General features: G+C 41.2%; 1 protein-coding gene across 1 annotated transcript in view; it reads left to right on the top strand.

The window, feature by feature from the left end:
• The window catches only part of C1H11orf80 (chromosome 1 C11orf80 homolog), an 88,501-nt gene that overhangs the window by 16,995 nt on the left and 45,788 nt on the right, over positions 1 to 25,718 (top strand). The window contains 1 exon segment of the mRNA XM_036204200.1: positions 13,309 to 13,418. Within this exon segment, the coding sequence (XP_036060093.1) occupies positions 13,309 to 13,418 (110 nt within the window).

The raw sequence follows: 25,718 nt of genomic DNA, 5'->3' as shown, positions 1-25,718 counted from the left end.
CATGGCTGATGTGTAAAATTAAAACACAAATAATAATAATAATAATAAAGAATTTCAGAAAAGAAACTCACTAAAGAGTAAGTGTATAAATTTGAAAGATATAAGAAAGTTCTGTTGGTAATATAAGTTAGGATAGACAGTGAATCAGGTACATTTTGGACTTACCAAATAGGATAGATAATGGAATTATTTTCTCTGGATATGTCAAATGCAAATGGACTAGACATTGTTTAGGTATTTATTGCTTGTATATATTGTATATAGTTATTGTACTTTTTGTATATAGTTTTTCTTATATTATAATTTTTTTCCTTTTTTTATGAAAATAGGAGGAAATATGGTGATTTTATTTGTATGTTAATAAAGTTGCCTGGGGGTCAGAGCCAATAGCAAGCCATAGCAGAAGCCGGGTGGTGACGGCCCATGCCTTTAATCTGATCACATGGCAGGCAGAGTCTGTGTGTTCAAGGACATAGCCATCTTGGAGACACACACCTTTAATCTCAATACGAACCATAGAGACCTGGAAGTTGGTATAGACAGGCAGTGACGAGGTCATGTGGTTGGGTTTACAGCCAATGAGAAGGCAGAACAGAAAGTCAATAAAAAGACACACAGGAAGAAGGTCTTTTTCTCAGGGGAAGGATGGCAGCAGCAGCAGATGGTAAGAAAGGGTTTTAGTCTCAGCTTTTAGCTACTGCTCTGACCTCTTGGGCTTTTAACTCTGCATTTGGCTCTGTGTTTCTTATTTAATAAAACCATTTAGAATTACATCTACAGTGTGCACCACCACTTCCTGACAATATTTCTTTTTTAATCTAAATTTTTTATGTGTATGGGTATTTTGCCTGCATACATGTCTGTGTACCATGTGTGTGCTTAGTATCCAGGGAGGCTAGAAGATGGTATTAGATTCATTGGGAGTTACAGACAGTTATGAGCCTCGATATGGTTGCTGGGAATTGAACTTAGGGCCTCTGGAAGAGCAGCCAGTGCTCTTAATTGCTGAGCTATCTCTCCGCACCCTCCTTAATATTTCTTCCTATGGTTTAATTTATTTTTGCAAGTATGTTTGTTCACCTCATGCCTCAGTGCATGTGTGGATTGCAGAAGATAACTTGCAGGAGTTTGTTTTCTCTTTTGAACCAGGTAGGGCTCAAGATTGAACACAGGTCCTCAGGCTTGGCTCCCAGTTGCTAACAAAGTATAATGGAACTTTCATCTAAATTATAAATGCTACTATTACATGACACACCTTTAAAAAAAGCAATTTCAAGAACCATAAAAATATATATGGAGTTTGATAAACTTAATTCTACTTTAGTTAGTCCCAAAACTTTCAGTGGAATAAAAAGCTGAATGCATTAAGATATTAATTCCAGAGTTGTTAAAGTTAATTAGCATGTATTGAGAACCATGCTCAGAATAACCACTGTGCCGAATGCATTATGCGTTATGTATTTCACCTATTCCCAAAACGACTTTATGAGGTAGGTGTCTTTAAAAGATCAAATAACTTGCTCAAGGACACAGTATGAAGTGTTCTGCTGTTCATGCTAACAGAAGTGGGTGGGACGAGTATGAACATAGCTAAATGCCTGTTAACAGAACATGGCTAATTTATGGTACTATCTTCTTTCTTAGTGCTAGGGATTAAATATTGAGCATGATATTCTATTATTGAACTGGGCCATGTGATACATCTGCATAAACAGTTTAGCCATTAAAAATAATGACTAGATGACTATGCCATAATATGAAAATACATATAACATTATATAAAAAACCAATAGGATATATTGTAAATGTTTATTGTTGTTCGAATCTGGATGGTCTTTTAATAAAACCCCAGAGCCAGATATCAAGGTAAAAGCTGAAAGATTAGAGAAGCAGAGCAGCCAGCCACTAGTTCTATGAAATCCTTAGTCTAAAGAGAGTGAGTTCCTGTTTCCTCACACCTTACATACCTATCTGCCTAGACATCACTTCCTGGGATTAAAGTCTGTGTGCTTCCTAGTACTGGATTAAAGGTGTGTGCCACCACTGCCTGGCTCTGTTTCAAGTGTGGTCTTGAACTCCAGAGATCCAGATGGATCTCTGCCTCCCAAGTGATAGATTAAAGGTGTGTGCTACCACTACCTGACTTCTGTGTCTAATCTGGTGGCTGGCTCTGTCCTCTGATCCTCAGGCAAGTTTATTAGGGGGAACAGTATATCACCACATGTTATGAATACAACTGTATCAAAATACATATGAATGGGGATTCTAAAAAACATACTAAAGGCTCACACCTTTAATCCCAGTACTTGGGAGGCAGGGGCAGGTGGATCTCTGTGAGTCTGAGGCGAGCCGATCTACAAAGCGAGTTCTAGGACAACCAGGACTGTTACACAGAGAAACCCTGTCTCAGAGGAAAAAAAATACAATAAGATGCTAACATTTATTGTTGTGTACATTTTAAAATTATTTTTGTTAATGTCTGTGTATGTTTGTAAGTATGAGCACATGCATATTACAGCACACATCCTGGACAACTTCCAGGAGTTGACTTTATCTTTTTCACCATAGATCCTGGAGATGGAATGAAGGTCTGAATTTGAGACTGGCGATGAAGTGTACCCACTGGGCCATCTTGCTAGTACAAAGAAGCTTTGTTGTTGCTTTCCCTTTCCTCTATTTTCACCTTTTCTTTCAGTTTTGTGTTGAGACAGGGTCTTGCTATGTAGTCTAGGCTAGCCCTAAACATACAATCCTACCTCAGTCTCCTGAGTGGTGATTATAGGTGTGAGCCACCATATCTAGCATCCTTTTCTTAATTTTCTAAAATGAACTATATTACTTCTATAAGAAAAGGATTTAAAGCTGGGCCTGGTGGTGCACACCTTTAATCCCAACACTTAGAAGGCAGAGGCTGGTGGATCTCTATGAGTTCAAGGCCAACCTGACCTACTTAGGAAGTTTCAGGCTAGCTAGGGCTACATAGTGAATGAAACCTGTGATGGCAGCAAAAATTGTAATCCAGTTGCTATTTTATTTTCCTTCAAGAGACTCAACAAACTCATGGTTTGCTGGGCCTGACTTCTGTACTTTAGCATACCATTATAATGCTTGCAAAGAATGCACCAGTAAATAAAGTGGCAGTATGACTGCATTTCTAAAAAGAGGCTAATTAAGACAACACAGATACACTCTTTAGGTGACTGTGGTTTGATTGAAAGATTCCCGGGGGGGGGGGGGATCTTCCTTCAGGAGAGACCCCGGACCCAAGGAACACACCGAAACCATCCATCAGATGCAAACAGCAAGAGGGTTTATTTGAATACACAGGTACCTGGGGCGACAAGTCTCTCGGAGGACTTGCGCGCCTTCCTAGGGAAACGGGGACTTTTTTATAAGATCCCAGGAGCAGAAGCATGTTACAGAGGCAAGAAGCATAGTTACAGGGTTCCCATTGGTTGATTCAAATAAGGCCAGGGTGAACTTGGGGACATCTCGGAATTTGGATGTGTGTGACTGACTTGGCCTTGTCTAGGGCATAGTGGTGTTTTCCTAGCCCAACTGTCTATTCCCCAAGGCCAGGTGGCCCATCATAGATATCCTGCTTTGACTCAACAGTTTCTCTCCCAAGGCCGGGTAGCTGACTATAGTTATGAACTCCTGTTTGGCCTTCTTCCCCTGAACTGCAGATATCCTGTTCTTTATGTTTAAGCCTTGCAAAATGGCATTACAGCAGTCAAGCTAAAGCTATTGTAAGGGATCTTTCAGATGTCATTATTTATACTGGCTATTATTCTATGCTATAAAACAACCCTAGACACACTTTGAAAAGGAAAATCAGCAAGATAACCTATCTTTCAGAAATTTTGCATCTAGTCTTCATTCACTACTTTAAAATGTAGAGGGATCAGTGATCATGACTGTATTTCACAGAGTTCACCCACCCAAGAAGTTCATCAACGATGATGTGGTCACTCACTAAGGTCTTGGACAAAATAAATAAATAAATGAAGGAAGGAAGGAAGGAAGACAGGCAAGCAGACAGACAGACAGAATTTCTAGGGTCATCCAAACGCCTGTAAGTAACTCCATCTGTGCTCTGTAAGGAAACCCAATAAGCTCATTGGTTCCCCAGAATGAACTTTGGTAGAATCATCCTTCTGTTTGTTGTTGGGACCTTAGGAGAAGGGGTAGATGCTATGTATGTCTATACCCCCTAGGAAGGAATTTTAGCAACACTTGGGTCATAGTCAGCAGGATAAGAAAAAATTGAGGATGGGTTTGGAAAGAACAGTGGTGTTGTCTCTGATATGGAGAATGAGATAAATAGCTGAAGTGTGTGTGTGTGTGTGTGTGTGTGTGTGTGTACATTGGGGGTTGCAGAAATTTATTTTTTTATTTTTTGGTGTTTTGAAACAGGGTTTCTCTGTGTAGCCATGGCTGTTCTGGAACTCTGTAAACCAGGCTGGCCTGGAATTTAGATATTCAACTGCCGTCACCTACAAGTGCTGGGATTAAAGGCATGCACCTACCTGCAGAGAAAATTTCAACATGGTTTGTCCCTATAAAGCTTGTGGCAAGGTCATGGACAGTGCAGAGATTAGTGAGACTGGTAACAAGGATAAGGCCACCAAACATAGGATTTGGGGTGAGAGAATTCCCAGGATGGCAGTCTTCTTCCAGGTGGGATAGGTTGGAGTGCTTGCATGATATTTGGGTCCTCCTTGGGATCATGGAGATGGTTTGAGAACTGCCAAAGGTTTAGAGCAAGCATTACATGCCCTGGGATTAGCACATGGGGAGGGGAGCAGAGGCAGCTTGGCCACTGATAGAGGTAAGAAGACACCTATCTGAGGCGGAGGTGGCAGTTTGGAGGAAGATTGCAGAGATGAGGGAGGGACTGCAGCAAAAAGGGATAGAGGTTGGTAGCCACCACACTTAGACTTATTGGGTAAATTGGTTAAAAGAAATGGACATGATGGTCTGCATTTTTTTTAAGGCTAGAAGGCCCAGATTAGTCTAGTAACACAAAGCCCCTCCTAGGACCCTAGAACCTAGACCACGCCACGGCAAGGAGCCAGATAGTGGTGAGGAAGGGAGAGTTAGAAGTGACCACAGACTCCCCTGGGTCTGACCTTCCACACAGAGTTAATACAGAGAAAGAGGAGGTCGGTGAGTTAGCGTGCTGATGGAGTCTTAACAATGGGCTGCTGGTGCAGACTGATAATCAGAAGATACTCAGCCCCAGAGCTGTTGAAGCTGGAGAAGACTTTCAGACAAGCAGTGGAGGAGCTCCTCACCTGACTTGTGAGGCTGTAGGACATGGGGGCAGATCAGATCAATTCAAGTTCTGCAGAGCAGAAAAGCTGAGCAATATAACTACCCACCCCTCCTTGAGACAAAGGTTTCACAATCTAAGGCAACATGAGGGAAATCAGTCCCTGGCAATGGCTCATCCCCGTTTATCTCCAGCTGAGGTCCCTATGAATATTAGAGACTGGAAAACAACAGACAGAGGGCAGGCCCCACTAAGGAAACTGGGGATGGGGGAATGGTGCTCAGTTGTAAGGCTCAGCCGGACTGTGTTTACGGAATTAAGAAGGAAACTGATTCAGCAAGGATCATGTGACTGGTGTCGAGCATTGGTAGCAATGCTGAGCCCTTGGTAGGTCATGACCTGTATGAAGCAGGAGAGGCTTTGGCAGATCCATACCATTTTTAATATTTATTTTTCTTAGATAGGGTCCCACTCTATAGTCCTGGATGACCTGGTATTCACCAAATATGCCAGATCAAACTTAAGAAATCCTCTGACCTCACCCTCTTAAGTGCTAGGATTACATCAGTGGTTCTCAATCTTATTAATGCTGTGACCCTTCAATATTGTTCCTCATGCTGTGATGACCCTAAGCCATAAAATTATTTTGTTGCTACTTCATAAATATAATTATGCTACTGTTATGACTCCTAGTATAAATATCTGATATGCAACCTGAAGTTGTTGTGACCCACAGGTTGAGAACCACTGAATTACAGGTATATGCCACCACATCTGGCTTGTACAATTTTATATCAGGCAATGTATAGTTATAATCTATATCCTATTACCTCCCTCTGATATTGATTTTATTTATTATTTTTATATTATTTATTATTATTTTATTGATGCTGATTTTTATTTTGTCAGACCAGTCATCTTGATCTTGTTAAGTCTTGCTTTTATACATTTTAAGTGGTAGGTTCAAGGAAAATCAAGACATTTTCCAAATTCCTCTGACTCAATGTCGTTCAATCTCCAAATTCTGTGCCTTCATTGCTGGAGAGGTTCCAATAAATGGTCTTGGTGGGTGTTTACACTGTCACACAATTAAAAATTTCCCATCAACTTTAATCATTAGAGGGCTATAGGAAGAGGTAGTTTAATATTGATAATGTCTCATTTTCTCCCTTTGTAGTACCTGTAAAAATGTCAATTCTTTTTAAAATGGTTGTGCTGGTTGGTTTAGTAGTACCTGGCATCAGGACTTGTTAATAGTAAACATTTTTTTGAATTGTGTTTGTGATGCACATGTGGAGGTCAGAAGACAAGTTACCAGAGTGTACTCTCTCCATCTACCATATGGGCTCCAGGGGTTGAACTTGAGTCACCAGGCTTGGCCACGAGAGCCTTCCTGCTGGACCACCTCTTTGACCCAGATAAATATTTAAAATCAATCAACTTCTCCTCTCCCTCTCTCCTTCCCTCTCTCCCTCCCTTCCTTTCCTTTTTCTTTCCATGGCGTATGAGTTTAACCAAAGGCCTCATAAGTGGTAAGCATGTGTTCTACTGAGCTCTTGTTGCCAGAAGAGGTTTTTGGTTTTGTTTATTGTATTTTTGGTTGTGAGCCTATCCTTTGATGGCTGAGACCCATATCTCCAGCCCAAAGTTCCTTATTTATTTATTTGTTTGTTTATTTATTTATTGGTTTTTCGAGACAGGGTTTCTCTGTGTAGCTTTGCGCCTTTCCTGGATCTCTGTAGATCAGGCTGGCCTCGAACTCACAAAGATCCGCCTGGCTCTGCCTCCCGAAAAGGCGTGTGCCGCCACCACCCGGCTCCGTATTTTTTTTTTTTTAAATGGTAGTTTACCTGTTTTAAAAGTCCATATGGAGCTAGGTGGTGGTGGTGGTGCATGCTTTTGATACCAGCACTCCGGAGAAGGAGGCAGGCAGATCTCTGAGTTCAAGGCCAGCCTGGTCTAAAGAGAGAGTTCCAGGACAGCCTTTTAAAAAACAAAACAAGAGAGAGGGAGGGAGAGGGGAGAAAGTCCCTATGAAGCTGGGGATGTGGCTCAATGAGAACGTGAGGTCAGATCTCCAGCACGCATGTAAAAAGTCATTCTTCATAACTATCTGGGGCTTGCTGGCTGCTGAGCTAGCTCCAGATTCAGAGTAAGAACCTGTTGCATTAGAATAAGTTGGAAACTAACAGAGCAGGACACCTGACACCCTAATCTGGCCTATGGGCACATAATAAAAATGTTTAAAGTTCATATAAAGAAATTGAGAGTGTTGTCCAGTGTCCATTTGCAGAGCATCTGTGAGATCCTGAATTCCATCCCTAACACTTTAAAAAAAGAGGTGGGGAGGGAAGAAGGTCTAGAATCAAAGGGAGTTTTCTTATCTTTGAAGGTGTAAGTACCAGATTATCTTTTTGCACTAAGTTTTGCTGATGAGAAATCCGACTTCACTCTCTGTCTCCTCTTCTACCTCTCATATTACTGTGTCAGTTGCCAGAGTGGGGTGAGGCGGCAGAGGTAGTGCATGCAGTGGCATACAGAGATCTGAAGATGCCGAGAAGTTGGTTCTCTCCCTTCCCCTTTAAGTAGTGCTGGGGCTCAAACTCAGGTCACCTGGCTTGCCCAGCAAGTACCCCTATCCTCTGAGCAAGTACCCTTATCCCCCTGGACCTAGCTTGTGTTCCTTTTGACTCATTTATTTGATTCCCTTAGCTTTTAGGGTTCTTTATCTTTTAGAGTTTCATTGGGATAGGTTTATTTGGCTTTTATAGTCATTTTTATTGTATTATTATTGTATTTTTTGTATGTGTATATCGTAACTATCCTCCAAGTCAACCAACTCCCTACTTAGAGATTTCAGCTGTGCCCCTTGCAAAAGGATTATCCCAGCTGGGCTTGTTGACTGTTTATACCCCCCACCCCCCACCCCCCACCCCCAGGGGCAGAGAGGGTCGTGAGAACTCACCTGAGTATTCAGCTGCTCCAGCCACCTGTTGTAAGGAACTCTAATTGCACTCAGCCTCAGGGAGGGGCTCAAAGTATGTAGGTTGGGGAAAGCTAAGGAAAAAGGGGATCCATCTATGTGGATGCAGGAAAGCCATCATCCCTACTGGGTAAAGGCTTTAGCCTGTTGGTGGGGAGTATTCACACCCTTCACTTATGCTCTGTGAGGAAGCTCACTAAACTTACTGCGTCTCCAGAGTGAGCGTGAGAGGGCTGTTTGTTGTTGCGACCTTAGGAGAAGGACAGATGTTGCATAGTTGCCCCTTGAAAGGAATTTTAGCTACCATGTCTATTATGTGATGTTGGGGAATATTATTTTAAGGTGTGTTACTTTTGTTTATCTCGGTGAAGCTGTGTTATGGTGTCTAAAACACCTGATAGTCTGATAAAGAGCTGAATGGCCAATAGCGAGGCAAGAGAAAGGATAAGTAAATAGAAGGAGAAATCTGGAGAAAAAAAAAAAGGAAGAATAAGAGAGAGAAGGAGGAGGACTCCAGGGGCCAGCCACCCAGCTACACAGCAAGCCATGGAGTAAGAGTAAGATTTACAGAAGTAAGAGAACAGAAAAAGCCCAGAGGCAAAAGATAGATGGGATAAGCAAAGTTAAGGAAAGTTGGCTAGAAATTAAGCCAAGCTAAGATCAGGCATTCATAAGTAATAACAAGCCTCCGTGTATGATTTATTTGGGGCTAGGTGGTGGGCCCCCCCAAAAGAGCAAAGAGTAAAATAAAAACAACAGTGTGGGAGTGTGGGAGCATATGTGATATGGCATGCATGAGGAGGTCAGAGGACAACTTTCTGGAGCTAGTATCTCCTTCCAGTATGGAATCCAGGATATAACTCACGTGGCCAGGCTTGCAAAACAAGCATCTTTAGCCTATGGAGCCAGACACCAGCCCTGTTTTGTTTATTAGAAAACTAGACTTCTTTGTACCTGGCTAGCTCATTCAAATAGTGTTTTTGTTTGTTTTTTGTTTTTTTTTTTTTTTTTGAGACAGGGTTTCTCTGTGTAGCTTTGCACCTTTCCTGGAACTCGCTTTGGAGACCAGGCTGGCCTCGAACTCACAGAGATCCACCTGCCTCTGCCTCCCGAGTGCTGGGATTACAGGCGTGCGCCACCACCGCCTGGCTCAAATAGTTCTTATATCTTTGTTTTATTATAATTCTATCAGTATTTTTCTTGGATCTATCTTAATGTCCTTTATCTTTTTTTCTCTTAATTGATGTCATAATATACAATTTTGATGCTTATAATTTACCTGTTTTTCTTATATTCTTAATAATTATCTAATCATAAGTATTATCTAATTCCAGTATTTACATCACTTAAAAAAACAAACAACAGCCGGGCGCTGGTGGCGCACGCCTGTAATCCCAGCACTCGGGAGGCAGAGGCAGGCGGATCTCTGTGAGTTCGAGGCCAGCCTGGGCTACCAAGTGAGTTCCAGGAAAGGCGCAAAGCTACACAGAGAAACCCTGTCTCAAAAAACCAAAAAACAAACAAACAACAACAAAAACCCCTGACTCCAACAGTAACCACTCTTACTTGCCCTCAATCCCTGTGCCTTGGCAACATTAATCTGTTTTTCTTTTTTCTCTATTGGTTTGCCTATTTTGAACTTTATGGAATTGTATGATACATAGCCTTTTATGTCTGGTGCTTTGCCTAAGCTTGGTTTTTCAGGATTTCCCCATGTTACAGTGTGTCTTAGCTAGGATTTCTATCGCTTTAACGAAACATGACCAAAAAGCAAGCTAAGGAGGAAAGGGTTAACTTGGCTTACACTTTCATGTCACTGTTCATCTTCAAAAGAAGTCAGGACAGGAACTCAAACGGGGCAGGAACCTGGAAGCAGGAGCTGATTCAGAGACCATGGAGGTATAGTGCTTATTGGTTTGTTCCCTGTGGTTTGCTCAGCCTGCTTTCTTATAGTACCCAGGACCACCAGCCCAGAGATGGCACCACCTACAGTGAGCTGGGTCCTCCCCCATCAATCTCTAATTAAGAAAATGCCTTACAGCTGGATCTTATGGAGGCATTTTCTCAGTTAAGGTTCTCTCCTTTCAGATAACTAAAGTTTGTGTGTAAAGCTGACGTTAAGACTAGCCAGAACACAGTGTATTTTATTTCTTTTTACAGTCGAAATGATATATTACATTGTGTTAAGCCAGCACTCATCATTTGGTAATACTTGAGTTGTTTCCATTTTGGGTTATTGTGAATAATATTGCTAAAATCATATCCTAACTTGTTTTTAGTTTATTCTCATTTAAAATATAAATATAATATAAAAATATTTATTTTTTATTTATTCATTTTATGTGTGAGTGTTTTGTCTGCATGTATGTATGTATGTATATCTCATGAGTGCTTGATGCCTGTGGAGGTCAGAAGAGAATATTTAGATGCTCTGGAACTGGAGTTACAGATAGTTGTGAATCACCATGTGGTGCTGGGAGTCCAACCTGGGGCCTCTGCAAGAGCAGTAAGTGCTCTTAACCACTTATATATCTCTCCAGACCCCCACTTATAAGGTTTTGATTTCAAACATCATATCTTTAAGTTCTAAGCTTTTTTTTTCCTTAATATTTATTTTATTATGTATACAGTGTTCTGTCTGCATGTTTGCCTGTATGCCAGAAGAGGGCATCAGATGTCATTATAGATGGTTGTGAGCCACCCTGTGGTTGCTGGGAATTGAACTCAGGACCTCTGGAAGAACAGTCAGTGCTCTTAACCTCTGAGCCATCTCTCCAGCCCCTAAGCTTTCTAATAAGGCTTCTCCCATTACTTTTGGTTTATTTATTACAGTGAGTTCTTGTTTTATGGCTTTTTTTTCTTTGTTGAAGGTATAGATATTTATTTTTAAATGTCTTATTACTAACTCCTCAGATACAAGTGTTGTTGTTTGCTATGTTATAGTTTTGATGGTATCAAGCTTTGTTGCTTGGTAATTTAGAATTCATTGTCCATGATCTGTTTAGCTTGAATACATCCCATGTTGACAACTGGTAGGTCAAAAGTTCTCAGGGCTGCTGAGCCCTTGCCTTGCACATTGTATGTCTTAGATTGTAATGACAAGTTATAGACATGGGTAATTACATGCAAAGCTCCTAATGGTAATAACTTGTATAGTTCTGAGTCCTGTGACTGCTTATATCACATGGTTAAGGCCTTTGTCACACATCAGTGATGTGGCTACCAGCTTTCCTTTGCTCTGGCCATCCCTCAAGTGAGTAGGCAGTGTTTATTCATGCCTGGTTCAGGTGTGGAGGTCAGAGGACAACTTGTAGGAGTCAGTTCTCTTTCCATCACGTGGGACCTGGGAATTGAACTCAGGTTGTCAGGCTTAGTAGTGAGTAGCCCTCTTGCTTTTTGCCTTCCATTTCTGGTCTATTACATTTTTCTTTTTTTCCCCACCATGACTGTGTCTTTATTAAATTAAAAAATATTTGTTCTATAATATATGTTTGAACAGGAACATGAGATTTCAACATAGGCTCAACTTATCTTGAAATAATATTCTTCAGATTCTTTCACCTTTTTCTATTTAATCCATAACTTGTTTGCTTGCTCATTTCTTTTTTGGTATGTAGGATGAAATGGTTGGAGTAAACTTTTTTTTTTTTAAGATTTACTTATTTATTATGTATATACATCATGTATGACTTCAGGCCAGAAGAGGGCACCAGATCTCATTACAGATGGTTGTGAGCCACCATGTGGTTGCTGGGAATTGAACTCAGGACCTCTGGAAGAACAGTCAGTGCTCTTAACCTCTGAGCCATCTCTCCAGCCCTGGAGTAAACATTTTTAAAGTACACAATTTGTTTATTTTTTAACACAATTTCTTTTAAATGTATAAGATTATTCTAAAGAATTCAGAGATATTTAACAACCCTTTTTCTTCTACATTGACATTTCCCTCATCTCTCTGCTATCTTACTAATTTAAAGAGACACAGGATTCAGGAACAGTTAGTTGATCCTTATTTCACAGAAAAGTAATTGAATCAGAAAAGGGAGGTTTCTGTAAGTCAGGCAGTCAGTCAATGGTAAACTGAAGACTGACACAGAGTATCCGGGTTCAATAGAAGGTCACTGAGCTTCAGTGTAGCATAACCTTGCTGTCATTTTATCCAGGGCTTTGTGATTGTATTAGATTTTAAGAACACAATGACAAGAAAAATGTTACCCATGAAGATGGGTGTCTATATTTTTATCTTATGAAAACCCATACTTTTTTTAATAGTTAAAGCACTGTTAGATATGAATCTGAATACTTGTACTATTATTTCAAGGTGTTTTTATTGCTATTATGCTTTTAAAGTTGAATTAACTTGTTACAGTGGCTTAATTCTTTACTGTTCCTGCACTAAGAAGTAAGGATATTTTATAAAATGAGAGGGATGTTTGTTTGTTTGTTTGGGGTTTTTTTGTAATTCAAGTTCAGGAAATAGAGAAGAAAGATGGTACTACGTTGGTGTTCTCTTTGTTGTAGATAATCCATGACTCACAGATGCTGTGTGGAAAGCTAACTCTGAGTCAACACATACAAAACATCAAGTAGTTAATTTTTTAAATTGATGAGAATTTGAGTTTGTTAAGGACTGCAATATTTCAAAAAGCACATGCCTGAAATAGTCATTCTCAAATTTTTCAGTTTTCAGCTCTAAATTAGTTCCTTTAATGGACTTGTATTTATAAAGTAATGAACTGATTTGTTGAAAAATGTAAGACTGTCAGCCATAATGTCTGTCACTGGACATGATTTTGTGAAAACTGAAATTTCAGATTGGTTTAACATTCTAAAAAATTAAAAATATGAGATTAGGTATCTTTCCTATAGAAAGTAATTCTAAATATTGAAACAATTTGCTGATATGTGACCAGTTCCCATACTTTATGTTTTGCAAGTAATCTTTCATCAGGGGAAGGCCTTCTTGGCTCATCAGTTTAATAAATATACCACAGATTCTGTTGCTTACCCAAACTGCTGTTCTGATTTGTTGACATTTCTTCTCATATAGAAATACAACCTGTGCTGCCCCGATTCTCTGCACAGCTGACTTGGGCTTCAGAGGAGGGTGACCATTCTCAAGATACATCAGGCAGAACACCATTCCAGATGATTTTTAAGGTAAGTTTTGTTGTGGTTCTATACACTCTGATCATTTGACTTTTTTTTTTTTTTTTTTTACACAATTACAATTACAGAAAAGAAAGCCTGGTCCCATCATAGTTTGAAGGTGAAGTAAAATAAAGATGCTGTGCAGACATTAGATGAACTAGGGCTTCCAAAACGCTGAAGTCTTCGTCCCACTGAGAGGCTGATAGTTAATTGACTTGGGAGCTGCATTAGTCTGGGCTTCCATACAAAATACCACAGACTAGGTGGCTTTAGCAACAAAGATCTATTTTCTCACAGTTCTGGAGCTGAAAGTCCAAGACCAAGATGCCATCTGGGTCAGGTGTGATGTTTGCATCTGTAATCCCTGTACACTGGGGACTAAGGGACCGGGATCAACTGAACTCTGGAGACAGGGTGATGGGAGGGGGTGGGGTACCTTCAGAATTGCTGAGGCCTGTTCCTGGCTTGCAGACTGGTATCTTGTCATTCAGTCCTTACATAGCCTTTCCTTAGTGTGTGTAAAAGAGATCTCTCTATTTTCATGTGAAAAAAAAAAAAAGAAAACCTTCACTAACTCTTTAAGGTGCTATGTCTGAAAATAGTCACGTTGGCAATTAGGGCCTTGGAAGGTGGAGGCAGGAAGAGATCAGTTCAAAGGCATCCTCAGCAGCATAGCAAATTCTAGGCTGGCTTGAGCTATATAAGAACTGGTTTCAAAAACAAACAAAAAGCAAAGTCTTCTGGGAAGCATCTCTTCATGATTGAATAACTGCATCTTCCTTCTGGAAAGAACAGGCACAGCATTGGGATACCCTGACTGTGCCTTATCTTCTTTAGGGGAATGAAAAGTAAACAATCTGGAGCAATTAATGGTTAGTCAGCTCTGAAACTGCTGATGTCAAGAAGCAATAAAAAGGTGATTCCAGTGAACCAAGGAAAGCAATGCTAAGAAATGAAAGCATGTGATTCAATTTGAACAAATAATAACTCACATGACTGACATTTACAAATATTTAAACCTCTGACACCTCTATGAAATGGATAGGATAAGGATTATCATCCCACTTTACAGATGAAAAAACTGAGATTTGGAGAACTGGGATGACTTTCTTAGTGTCATGTGAAAGTGGAAGAATTAGAACTTAAACTGTCTGATTCATGTAGGTCAATGCTAGTTCAGTATTTATTCATTTTGAAGCCCGTGTCTGTTCAAATTAGTCACACTGAGCTAGGTCTTATTGCTACACATTCTCTGGATGTGTTATTTGATCTTAAGGAACATGGAATATAAAGGAAGTCCCACATGTCAACAAACATTACCAAACATTGTGATATATGCCATAATGAGGTAAGCACTGAGTACTGTCCTAGCACAGAGGAAGGACACCTAACCCAACCAGAAGGGGTTCAGGTCTAGAGGTCTTAATGATATTGAAAAGTAGATTTGAATTTAGATCAGATAAACTCTACACATAAGAGGTTATAACATGGGGTTGGAGAGATGGCTCAGAGGTTAAGAGCACTGGCTGCTCTTCCAGAGGTACTGAGTTCAATTCCCAGCAACTGCATGGTGGCTCACAACCATTTATAATAAGATCTAGTGCCCTCTTCTGGCATACAGGCATACATGGAGGCAGAACACTGTATACATAATAAATAAATATTTTTTAAAAAAGAGGTTATAGCTTCCCGTTCTCTACCCTCCACGTGTTCTCTCTGTTTCTGTGGTCCTCTTTCTCTCCCTCTCCCTCTCCCTCCCAATAAAGCTCTAAAAGGTAAAAAAATAAAGAAGAGGTTATAACACTTGAAAGAATTAGATAATAAAGTTTCTCTTTTTTTCCTATTGCAAAACTGTTTCCCTAAGAAAATATAAGTATGATTAAATCAAATATTTAGAGTATATATAATATTTAGGTTATATATAATTTGCCTTATCAAGGAAGCTTCTGGTAATACCTTGGTGTGTATCTTTTCCAGTTAGAGTGAGGCATTTCGGTTAAAGCAGTGGTTCTCAACATGTGGGTCATTACCCCTTCAAGTCAAATGACCCTTTCACAGGGATTACATACCAGATATTTACATTACAATTTGTAACAGTAGCAAAATTATAGTTATGATGTAGCAACAAAATAATTTTATGGTTTGGGGTCACTGTACCATGAGGAACTATATTAAAGGGTTGCAATAATAGGAAGATTTAGAACTGGTTTAAAGTTTATAGAATAAGTTCTAAGATATATAACTATGGAAATAGCTAAAAATGAGTGGAAATCAAGGTCATGGTCATTGAAGAGGTCAGAGAATTAAGAATGAATTGTTTAGTGTGATCATCTTGACAAGCAAATAAAACCTTTTTGCTATGCTGGGGATGGAACCTAGGACCTCAAGCATGTTGGACGAGCAGTCTGTCGCAACACTCCTAACTCTTGGCCATATACTTGTATGTGAAAGTCGGACTTTGAAGTACAAAGGGGATCTGTGAGCTTATTGACCAGGAATAAGACGATGCTGGAGATGAGAGGTAAAAATAGTATAGCCAGGTAGTATTAGTCTCAAAGGAGTAAGGACTTCCTTAAAGCATCATTTCCATTGCATCTCTGTCTGTACTATAATGTAGCTATTTAAAAGGTATTTAAATTAAGAGAGTGATAAGAGAGTGCCTAAGATTCCATTGTAGGATTTTAGGTGGTGTGTGTGTGTGTGTGTGTGTGTGTGTGTGTGTGTGTGTGTGTGCGCGCGCGCTTGTGTGTGTGCTTGTATGTGTGCGTGCGTGTGTGTGTGTGTGTGTGTGTGTGTGTGTGTGTGTGTGTGTAGGGTCGAGTAGCAAGATTTACAGCAAACACTAATTGAGACATCCATGAAAAGACTATACTAAATGATCTATTTAACTTGGTCATATAAGGAAAATTAATCTCTGGGAAATGTCTTATGTAAAAGTGACTTGGATGTTTATATGATTCCCTGCATGAGTCTGGGTAATGTGGGAGGCCAGCTCCCACCTTTTAAAGGGTTCCCATGAGGAGGAGAGAGGGATAAGAAACTTTTAGATAGAAAGATAGCAGAGAGGAGACAGACAGAAACACAGGATAGCTTCAGGAGGACCTGGATCAAAATCCACGGTCCCTTCTGTCTCTTCAAAAGGGCTTTTTATAACAATGCCAAGGGGTGGGGCAAAACACCTCCTCCTTGCTAGATCAAAGCATACTGCACAGCCAAGTATAGATCCTTCCAAATACCTATAATGTGGGCATTTATCAAGGCAACTCCATGTAGTTAAAAAAGGAGGTTTATTTTGGGGTAACTTACAGCCAGTAAAGGGGTTGGTTTACAGGGTCTGGGAGAGGTGAGGTGCAGTTCAACAGGGTTCTCTGGAGAACTCTGACTCATTCTGCCCTCCAGCATCCAGGATCTCAAGGAACCGAGCAGGCCAGCAGGTCTGGGTCTTAAGGGCTCCTGGCTCCTGGCTCAGCCCTGCCCCAGGGGAAGGTCATAGGTAGGTGTGGCAATTATCAGAAGCCTCACTAGAGGTAGTACTTCCAGGTCAAAGCTGGAAGAGCTACCCACTACACACCTGGTAACCACACCCATGGTCAAATTATCCCCTTATGTACTCACTCCTGCTGGGTAAAGCAAGCTCAGATTCTTAGATCCTGAGTAAGTTCTCACTAGAAAACCTCTGTGGGTCTTTACAGCTCCCCCTTTTTAATATAATAAAGATCCCCTCAGACCCCACAGATAGACTGTGCCTGCTTTAGGTCATTCTTCCCTAGTCAACCTTACCCATCCTTGAGATACACTCTCCATCAAGTATACTTTGTCTTAAGTTGGAAGCTAACAAGAAGAGCGTTGCCTGTTCCTGACTACCAGCCTCTGGCAGGGGAAAGTACAGAGCTTAACTCAGCTCTGACTGAGGTCCTTACTAAGAGCTGGCAAGTAGTTGGAACAACCACAGCAATCCCTATGGCTGCCACACCCCCCAGTAAAGGAGTAGAAGATGACCAAGATGGAATGAATGCCCTTTTTGGATGGGCCTAAGATGTCTATAACAGTAGCTGTGCCAAGCCCTTTTTTTAATTCAATAAACTTTTTTTAAAATTTTATTTATTTATTTTTATTTTTATTTTTGGTTTTTCGAGACAAGGTTTCTCTGTGTAGCTTTGTGCCTATCCTGGAACTTACTCTGTAGCCCAGGCTGGCCTCAAACTCACAGAGATCTGCCTGCCTCTGTGTCCTGAGTGCTGGGATTAAAGGCATGTGTCACTACTGCCCCTCAATAAACTCTTAATGAAATGGATCAAATAAATCAATAAACTCCGGGCTGGAGAGATGGCTCAGAGGTTAAGAGCACTGACTGCTCTTCCAGAGGTCCTGAGTTCAATTCCCAGCAACCACATGGTGGCTCACAACCATCTGTAATGAGATCTGGTGCCCTCTTCTGGCTTGAAGGAATATATGCAAACAGAACACTGTAAACAACAAATAAATAAATCTTAAAAAAAAAAATCAATAAACTCCTGATGCAACTGCATCAAACTTAGATTCCCTTAGCTTCACCAAACCATGGTTCATCAATATCAACAGATTAACATAATTCTAGTATGAATATTACTATACATATTTATAATTCTTACATTCAAAAAGCAAACTCTCTATAGGACTACTTTTCAAACTTTTTTTTTTTTTTTTTTTTTTTTGCCGGTGCTGAGGACTTAACCCAGGGCCTTGCGTTTGCTAAGCAAGTGCTCTACCACTGAGCAAAATCCCCAACCCCTACTTTTCAAACTTTAGCAAACATCTAAAAGAGATCTCTTAACAGAACTATTTACATTTTCTTCAAACAAGACAGAGAGTACATGAATCATGAGTTACCACAGTTAAAATTGTAGGTGAACTCAAAACTGTTTCATTTCTGAGATTTGCAAAAGCTCAGAAAAGTCAGTTCTAATAACAGTCTTATAGTTCCCCTGAAAGTTTGAAATCAGAGCCTAATTCATCAGTGGCTCTAGTCTTTGTATCCAGATCCCTTGATCCCAGGATTTGGTGAGTGCTGCTGCCAGAGGGCTGTAACACTTGGGATGACCTTGCTCCCCAGATAAGCCACCTTCCCCACCAGGTATTTCTAGCCATTCTGGAGCTGGTGGAAGTGTGCCCAGTGGCAGATGGTCATTGGCCAGGAGGCAGTCCCTTTACCCAAATTCATTGCAGTTCCCCTGAATCAACTAAGTTCAAACAAACACTGAAACTTGACTCTCAGTTACAGCGGCACTTTCAGTTAGCCTTCCCTAGGAGAGCTGCCCTGGGGTGAAGGTGGTTGTCATAGCAACTAGGCTGCTACAGAGCTACTTTCAGAAAGCTTTCTGTGCAGCCAGCAAACAGAAACTGAGTTTGGCTGCCAGCTCTGGTCAGGCGTTTACAATCCCTGTCCTGAGGCCTGAGCACTCTCAACTGTCTCTTGCCCCAGGGGCTCAAGGTTCTTCCTGCTGCTGTGAGCCACGGCTCTCAAGCAGCGCTGGCTCCAGGAGGAAACCCAGCTGCTGTGAGCCGTGGTTTCTCTCACACTATATTACCCTGAGCGTCTGGCTGTTCAATTACGGGGAATATTTGAAGGCCTTGTACCTCTTTCTCTCTGCTAGCTGCCTCCTGGATACTGGCTTGAAGGGAGACACAGCGCTAGCAGCCAGGGCTTATCATGTTATGGGAGGTTTTTAGACCGGGGAAATTATGTGAGACTTTCCCATTCTGATAGATGACTCCTCAGGTGAGTCTAATTCCGCCCCTACAGAAGAAAAAGAGACCTGGGCAGGAGAGAACCAAAGAGCTTCCAGTTGTTGAGAAAGAGAAATTATTAAGTTTTTCAAGCCCTTTAGTTCCTCCCTTGCCTCATCCCAAGACTTCTGTTCCTTAAACTCTGCTTCATGGTCCAAAGGGAGCTGACCCTGATTGAATGATGTAAAAGTGTTCTCATCAAGTGGCACTGCCAGTGGAATGGAGGGTTTTGTCTTATCCATGTCTATCTCAGGGAAAAATCCCCCCGCTGCTCAAGGCTTAGATCTAAGCTGTCCTGAATTAACACCCACAGGCCAAAAACTTCCATGGGAATCTTTTCTGGCCTATGTTCCTCATACTATTTTTGCATTTCAACTCTGATTCTCCTCCAGGAGTCTGTGTCCAGAGTCCCATAGTTGGAAAACCAAGGACACAATCCCTCTACAAACTCCAAGAACCTCTGTACTTGTTGAATTCTACCTTAACTTCCCTAGTTTTCAAACTTTCTACAAGTGAATATTCAAACATCTGCTTACTATTTCCCTGCCCTATTTCGGCTTTTCTTCTTAGACTGCTAAATCCACAGGGGCTGCTTGTTCCTGGATGCTGTTTTCAGGTTTAGCACTAAGGAAATTCTACTCTTACCCCAAATTTCCTCCTACACAATATTCCTATGCCTAAGCCCTATATTTTTTCCCAATTTAATAGATAGAAATTAAGAGAGAGAGAGAGGCTGGGCAGTGGTGGCACACGCCTTTAATCCCAGTACTTGGAAGGTAGAGGCAGGTGGATCTCTGTGAGTTCGAGGTCAGCCTGGTCTCCAAAGTGAGTTCCAGGAAAGGTGCAAAGCTACAAGGAGAAACCCTGTCTCGAATAACCAAAAAAGAGAGAGAGAGAGAAACCTAGATAGAGAGATGCTTGCTATAGAGAAACCTAGATAGAGAGATGCTTGCTACACAGCCTTGCTTTTCTATATGCAGTTTTTGCTCCTGAAGAATAAAATTCCACCACCTTAACCTTTTTCATACAAAACTGGACATGTCCAACTGCTTCCATGGGGTTTTCCTACTCCCACTTCCTCTGCACCCAACAAATCCTTAGTTCTGGTGCCATGTGTGGGCTCCCAGCCTCCCACCTTTTAAAGGGTTACCATGAGGAGGAGAGAGGAATAAGAAACTTTTAGATAGAATGATAGCAGAGAGGAGACAGACAGAAACACAGGATAGCTTCAGGAGGACCTGGATCAAAATTCACTGGCTCCTTCTGTCTCTACAAAGGGGCTTTTTTTTTAGACTTTTTTTTTTTTTTTTTAAACCAGAGCTGAGGACCGAACCCAGGGCCTTACACTTACTTGCTAGGCCAGGACTCTACCACTAAAATCCCCAACCCCCAAAAGGGCTTTTTATAACAATACCAAGGGGTGGGGCAAAAGACCTCCTCCTTGCTAGATCAAAGCATACTGTACAGCCAAGTGTAGATATTGGTGTAATTATTAAGGCCACTCCACGTAGTTAAAAGGGAGGTTTATTTTGTGGGGTAACTTACAAATGAAGGGATAGGTTGCAGGGTCTGGCAAAGGTATAGCGCAGTCCGGCGGTGTTCTCTGGAGAACTCTGCTCGGTCTACCTCCAGCGTCCAGAGCCCCGAACCAAGAGAGCGACCTCCTCCTGATCCTCGGTCTTTGGCTCCCTCCTCTGCCCCGCCTTGTGGGCATGATCATTACTGAAGCCTCAATGGGGGTTGGAACTTCCAGGCCAATGCTGGGTTGGCTATCCACTACATGTAGATCCTTCCAGAGAAACCCTGTCTCAAAAACAGCAAAACAAACAAAAGCCAAATAAATTATTACTAAAATAAACGTCTAAACAGAGCACACAGGGTCCCACTCCTCCCTGAGGACCTATAAGTAGTTAATGGTGGCTGGGCAAGGGAGAGAGACATTTTCTTTGGTAGTATAGGCAGTGCTTTGTTGTGATACTTCTGTGTGTAACTGTTAGTAAACTCACTGGTTCACTTTTTTAAAAGACATGGACATTGAAGGGGGATTAGGGGATGGAAGAGGGATGGGAAAGGGAAGGGGCCCGAAAGAGTATAAGAAATGGTAATGGAGATGACTGTAATCAAAATACACCATATACCTATATGAAGATGTCATAGTGAAACACATCATTATGTATAATTACTATATACCAGTAAAAAAAAAAATTTAAAAAGGAACTTCTAGTATATAATCAAACATACCCTTTTTTTTTAAAATGTCTCATGTAGCACAAACTGGCCTCAATTTTGAGGATAATCTTGAACTTCTGATCCTCTTGCCCCACCTTCCCAGTGCTAGTATTACAGAAGTGTGCCACCACACTCAGCTAAACAGTGGTTTCCGTTCCCCAGAGCTGGAAGTATCTGTTTTTCATAATAGCCCTTAAGTAAGGCCAGACCTTGGGTACTGAGGTTCTGACAAACATGTGTGAAAGGCTTTACTGTCTGTCTGTTTCTGTCTCCTGTTGGTGAGGCCAATAGGGATATTTCTTGTCTAACTTGATTTCTGAGAAGACTTATGACCATCCAATTAGAAGAATTATATTCTTCACTTTTTCAAGCTACTTCTCATATTCCTGGATCGTGACCTTCAGTTCACACATGAACTTGGCACAGCTCTGCACATCTTCTTTTCCTTCAGTATCCACCAGGATAGTATATTTATCTCTGGGTACAGGAATCTTCAGGGCATTAAACATCTTTACAAAACCATTTACCAAGCTGACCTTGGTCACATTGGCCTGTAGCAAGCCCAGTCAATCACTGGTGATTTCTCAGAGTAGTCAGCCTAGAGTGGAGGGTCTCATTCCAGATATTAAGGGAGTTTACAATTGTCTTTTGGTTTCACGGTATGGCTTTTGGGCAAGTTTACATACTACACATCTTAGGATCCTTTACCAACCACAGCAGAGTGCAGCCTCCAGCCTGTGACCAGCTCTTAAAGGGAACAACACACTATTCTCTGTTGACCTGATGTAACTTGCTTGGTGTTCTCATCTGATTTAGACACAGTACCTGTTTTGTGTTTGTTTAGAATCTCATATATCTAAATTACGAAACTTTTTACATTGTCATATGAATTACTTATTTCTCCTAGAACTATGGACCTTTCTACTTTGTAGGTTGTTTTATTTCTATAGGCCCATATATGCAAATAAGATATGTTAATGTTTTGTGAGTGAGTAAGTAAATATAAAATTGAGTAGTCACAGGTAGGCATTACTTGTCATTTTCCATGAAAAAATAGTGGAGTATATATTGCTATAATCACAAAAAATGGACATTCTTAGAGAGGTAGAACCATATAGTGGCGTATGGGCTCTGGAGGGAGATAGATACAGGTTTGAATCCCAGTGATGCCATTTATCTACCTGTGAACTTGAACAAATAATTAACTTAGAGTTTCATGATCCTCTCTATAAAATGTGAATATTCCTGCTTCCTCTTAACTCTTGGCCTGTAGCATGTGCTACATGGTGGCTCACAACCATCTGTAATGAGACCTGGTGCCCTCTTCTGATGTTCAGGTACATGCAAGCAAACAGAACACTGTGTATAGATAATAAATAAATACATCTTTTTTTTTTAAGGAGGGTGTTTGGCTTTAATCCTCCCCAATATCCCTAGTAGCAACTTCTGGCACTATAAGAACTAGCTCACAGGAAAAGGGGGACATTTTGGGCCTAGCCCTAGCTTTCTCCAAATTCTGAAACTGAGGTGTACAATGTCTTCAGCAATAGGTTCTTACCATTCAGTTCTGGATGCAACCAGCAACCATGGCTCCTCGGCCAACAGCCCCTAGGGAAGTAACCAACCCATGGCACTGGGAGTTTCAATCAATCTTATGGCTTTTAGGAGCATCTGTTGCTCCCTTGGCAAAATATCCTTATTTACTCTTTGTGAACTAATGCCTCATGCTTGCTTCTTTAGGTGCACTCACATGTCTCTTCAATGGCTTTCCAAATAGCAAAGCACTGAGAAGTTAGCACTATGTCATATGTATAGCAGAACTTTTCCAGAAGACAGGACAAGGCAACATCTTGAACTACTAACCCATAACAAATAGTGGAGTTACAAAGATAACCTTGGTGAATCACTCTGAAAGTCTGTTGTCATCTGCTTGAGCATCCCCAAAGTTCACAATTAAGAAGATACTAAAGTCGAACACAACAAGGTCTAATATATGATGAAAGGTTCCATCCATTTGTATCCATAGCTTCCTCCACAGATCAAGGTTGGATAGAATATCACGGAGAGGAGGCAGTGACTTAATTAGCTCTCTTTACTCCTCATTCTCTGTGAGCCATTACATTTTCATATCCTGGAGTTCTTTCACAGAGCTTCCCTATATTTTTCCTCCCTTGATGAACTCAGTGGGCCTGACTCAGGCTTCTCAGCTCTATCCAAGGCCAAGGAGGAATTTGGCCCTGTTCACCTTTGCTGTACCTGATGTTCTCTGTATCCAAGATTTGGCCCTTGGTTGGCACTGTAGCCATAGTTGTTGTCATTCAGGCTGGGCAAACCAACTCCACCCCTAATTTTTGCTTTCAGGAAATGCACCCTACAAAATGTACAAGGGTGGGGAATAATTACCTACCCTTGGGAAGGCTTGGTTGTCTTCACCTGTATAGTTCTATTGGTGCTGGAAGATTCTCTGGTCCCACCAAGCCCCAAGGTCCCATGTTTCTCAGGTCCACCCAGCCCCATGGTCGGGATGAATCTCTCCCACCTAAGTCCCACAGCCGCTTGGTCCCAAGTAAATACACAGAAGTTTATATTATTTACAAACTGTATGGCCTATAGCTCAGGCTTCTTATTAGCTAGCTCTTATAACTTAACTCAACTCATAACTATTAATCTGTGTATCGCCACATGTTCCATGGCTTTACCTGCATCCTGTTACATGTTGCTCCTTGGATGGTGGTTTTGTGTCTCCTTTTACTCTCTTCTCCTTTCACTCTCTCTTGGATTCTCCCATGTGGCTCCATCCTGCCCTGCCATAGGCCAATGCAACTATTTATTAGCCAATGGGAGTAACACATATTCACAGCATACAGAGAGATATCCCACAGCATTCTATCATAGATGCCTTTTGCTACCCATAGCCAGGACTATACATTCACTCTTCCCTAACTCATATTTAGTTTTGTCATGTCCCTATTGGCCACCAATTATGTTGTATGACAAACTTTTCATAGAGAGATGCAATACACAAACATCTACTCACACCAGACAGGGAATCCAGAACAGACCCAAGTAAGGCTACCATAAAAGTCCAACTTTGGTGAACCAATGGGTTTTATTGGAGTTACTTAGAGAAATAGGAGCAAGGGGTTACTTACAGGAGCAAAAATGACACAAAAACAGCCACATCACCAAAGCCTACCCTAACATGGGTGACAGCTCAAAAAAACTGGAAACTTGGAGCTCTTAGCACAGCCTTTAGGCAGCTCAACTGGTTGGAGAGTACCCTTACCAGGTGGCTCAGTTATCCTAAACCTCTCCCAAGCAGCTCAGCTAGCTTCTGTTTCTTTCAGAATGCTTGGCTGGTCTCTGATTTCCCAGGTGGCTGTGCTAGTCGGAGGGTGACTCTCAGTAGTCTTTGTCTGTTCTTGGGGAGAAAGGAGCCTAGTGCATCTGATCAGTTTCAGGGACTTCCTGGAGCTATTTTGAGTTGTTTACTTCTGTCTTAAGGAGCTTCCCTGTACAATCTTATTCCATGCAGTTTCAGTCTCCAGGAAACTGCTATAGAACATTCATCCTCATGTTTACAAGACACTTAGTTTACTGACTGCCCATCTCCCCAGCCCTTCCCTTCAGCTTAATATAGATCATCCCAAAGCACATTGGACAGTAAAGATAGAATTATTTTTCTCATCTCCAGTCTTAATTACTTCAGCTATGTTCCAAAAAGTGGTTTTGACATTGTAAGTTTACATTGACCATTGACTCATCTGTCCCTTGAAGTTCATGAAGTAGGTTTCCCACCTGTGTCAATTCCCTATATTCTATTTTTTGGTACTTTTCTCATTTTTCAAGTTATTTCTCCATGGATAGCCATCCAAAAACTGTCCTTAAAATTCACTTTTTAAAAATTCTTCTCTCGTGTATTACGTCTTGCCCTCAGTTTCCTCTCCCTCCACTCCTTCCAGTCCCCCTCTCACTTTTCCCTCTCCCCCAGATCCACTTCTCCTCCATTTCCCTACAAAGAAAGGGTAGGCCTCCCAGGGATATCAACCAAATATGGATAACAAATTACAATAAGACTAGGCACAAACCCTCATATCAAGGCTGTACAAGGCAACCCAGTAGGAGGAAAAGGGTCCCAAGTACAGGCAAAAGAGTCAAAGACATCCCCCTTTCCCACTGAAAGGACCTATGTAGGCACAGGATACCCCAAGATCAAGTTATCAGCACAAAGGAGATTTATTTGCCCCAGAGGGAAAAAGGGTAGGGAATAAGAGACAAAGACAGAAGATAGGACTAGGAAGAAGGGGAAGGGAA

The sequence above is a fragment of the Onychomys torridus genome, chromosome 1 (assembly GCF_903995425.1).
Source record: "Onychomys torridus chromosome 1, mOncTor1.1, whole genome shotgun sequence".
NCBI lineage: Eukaryota > Metazoa > Chordata > Mammalia > Rodentia > Cricetidae > Onychomys > Onychomys torridus.
This window is presented reverse-complemented; position numbering and strand designations above follow the sequence as displayed.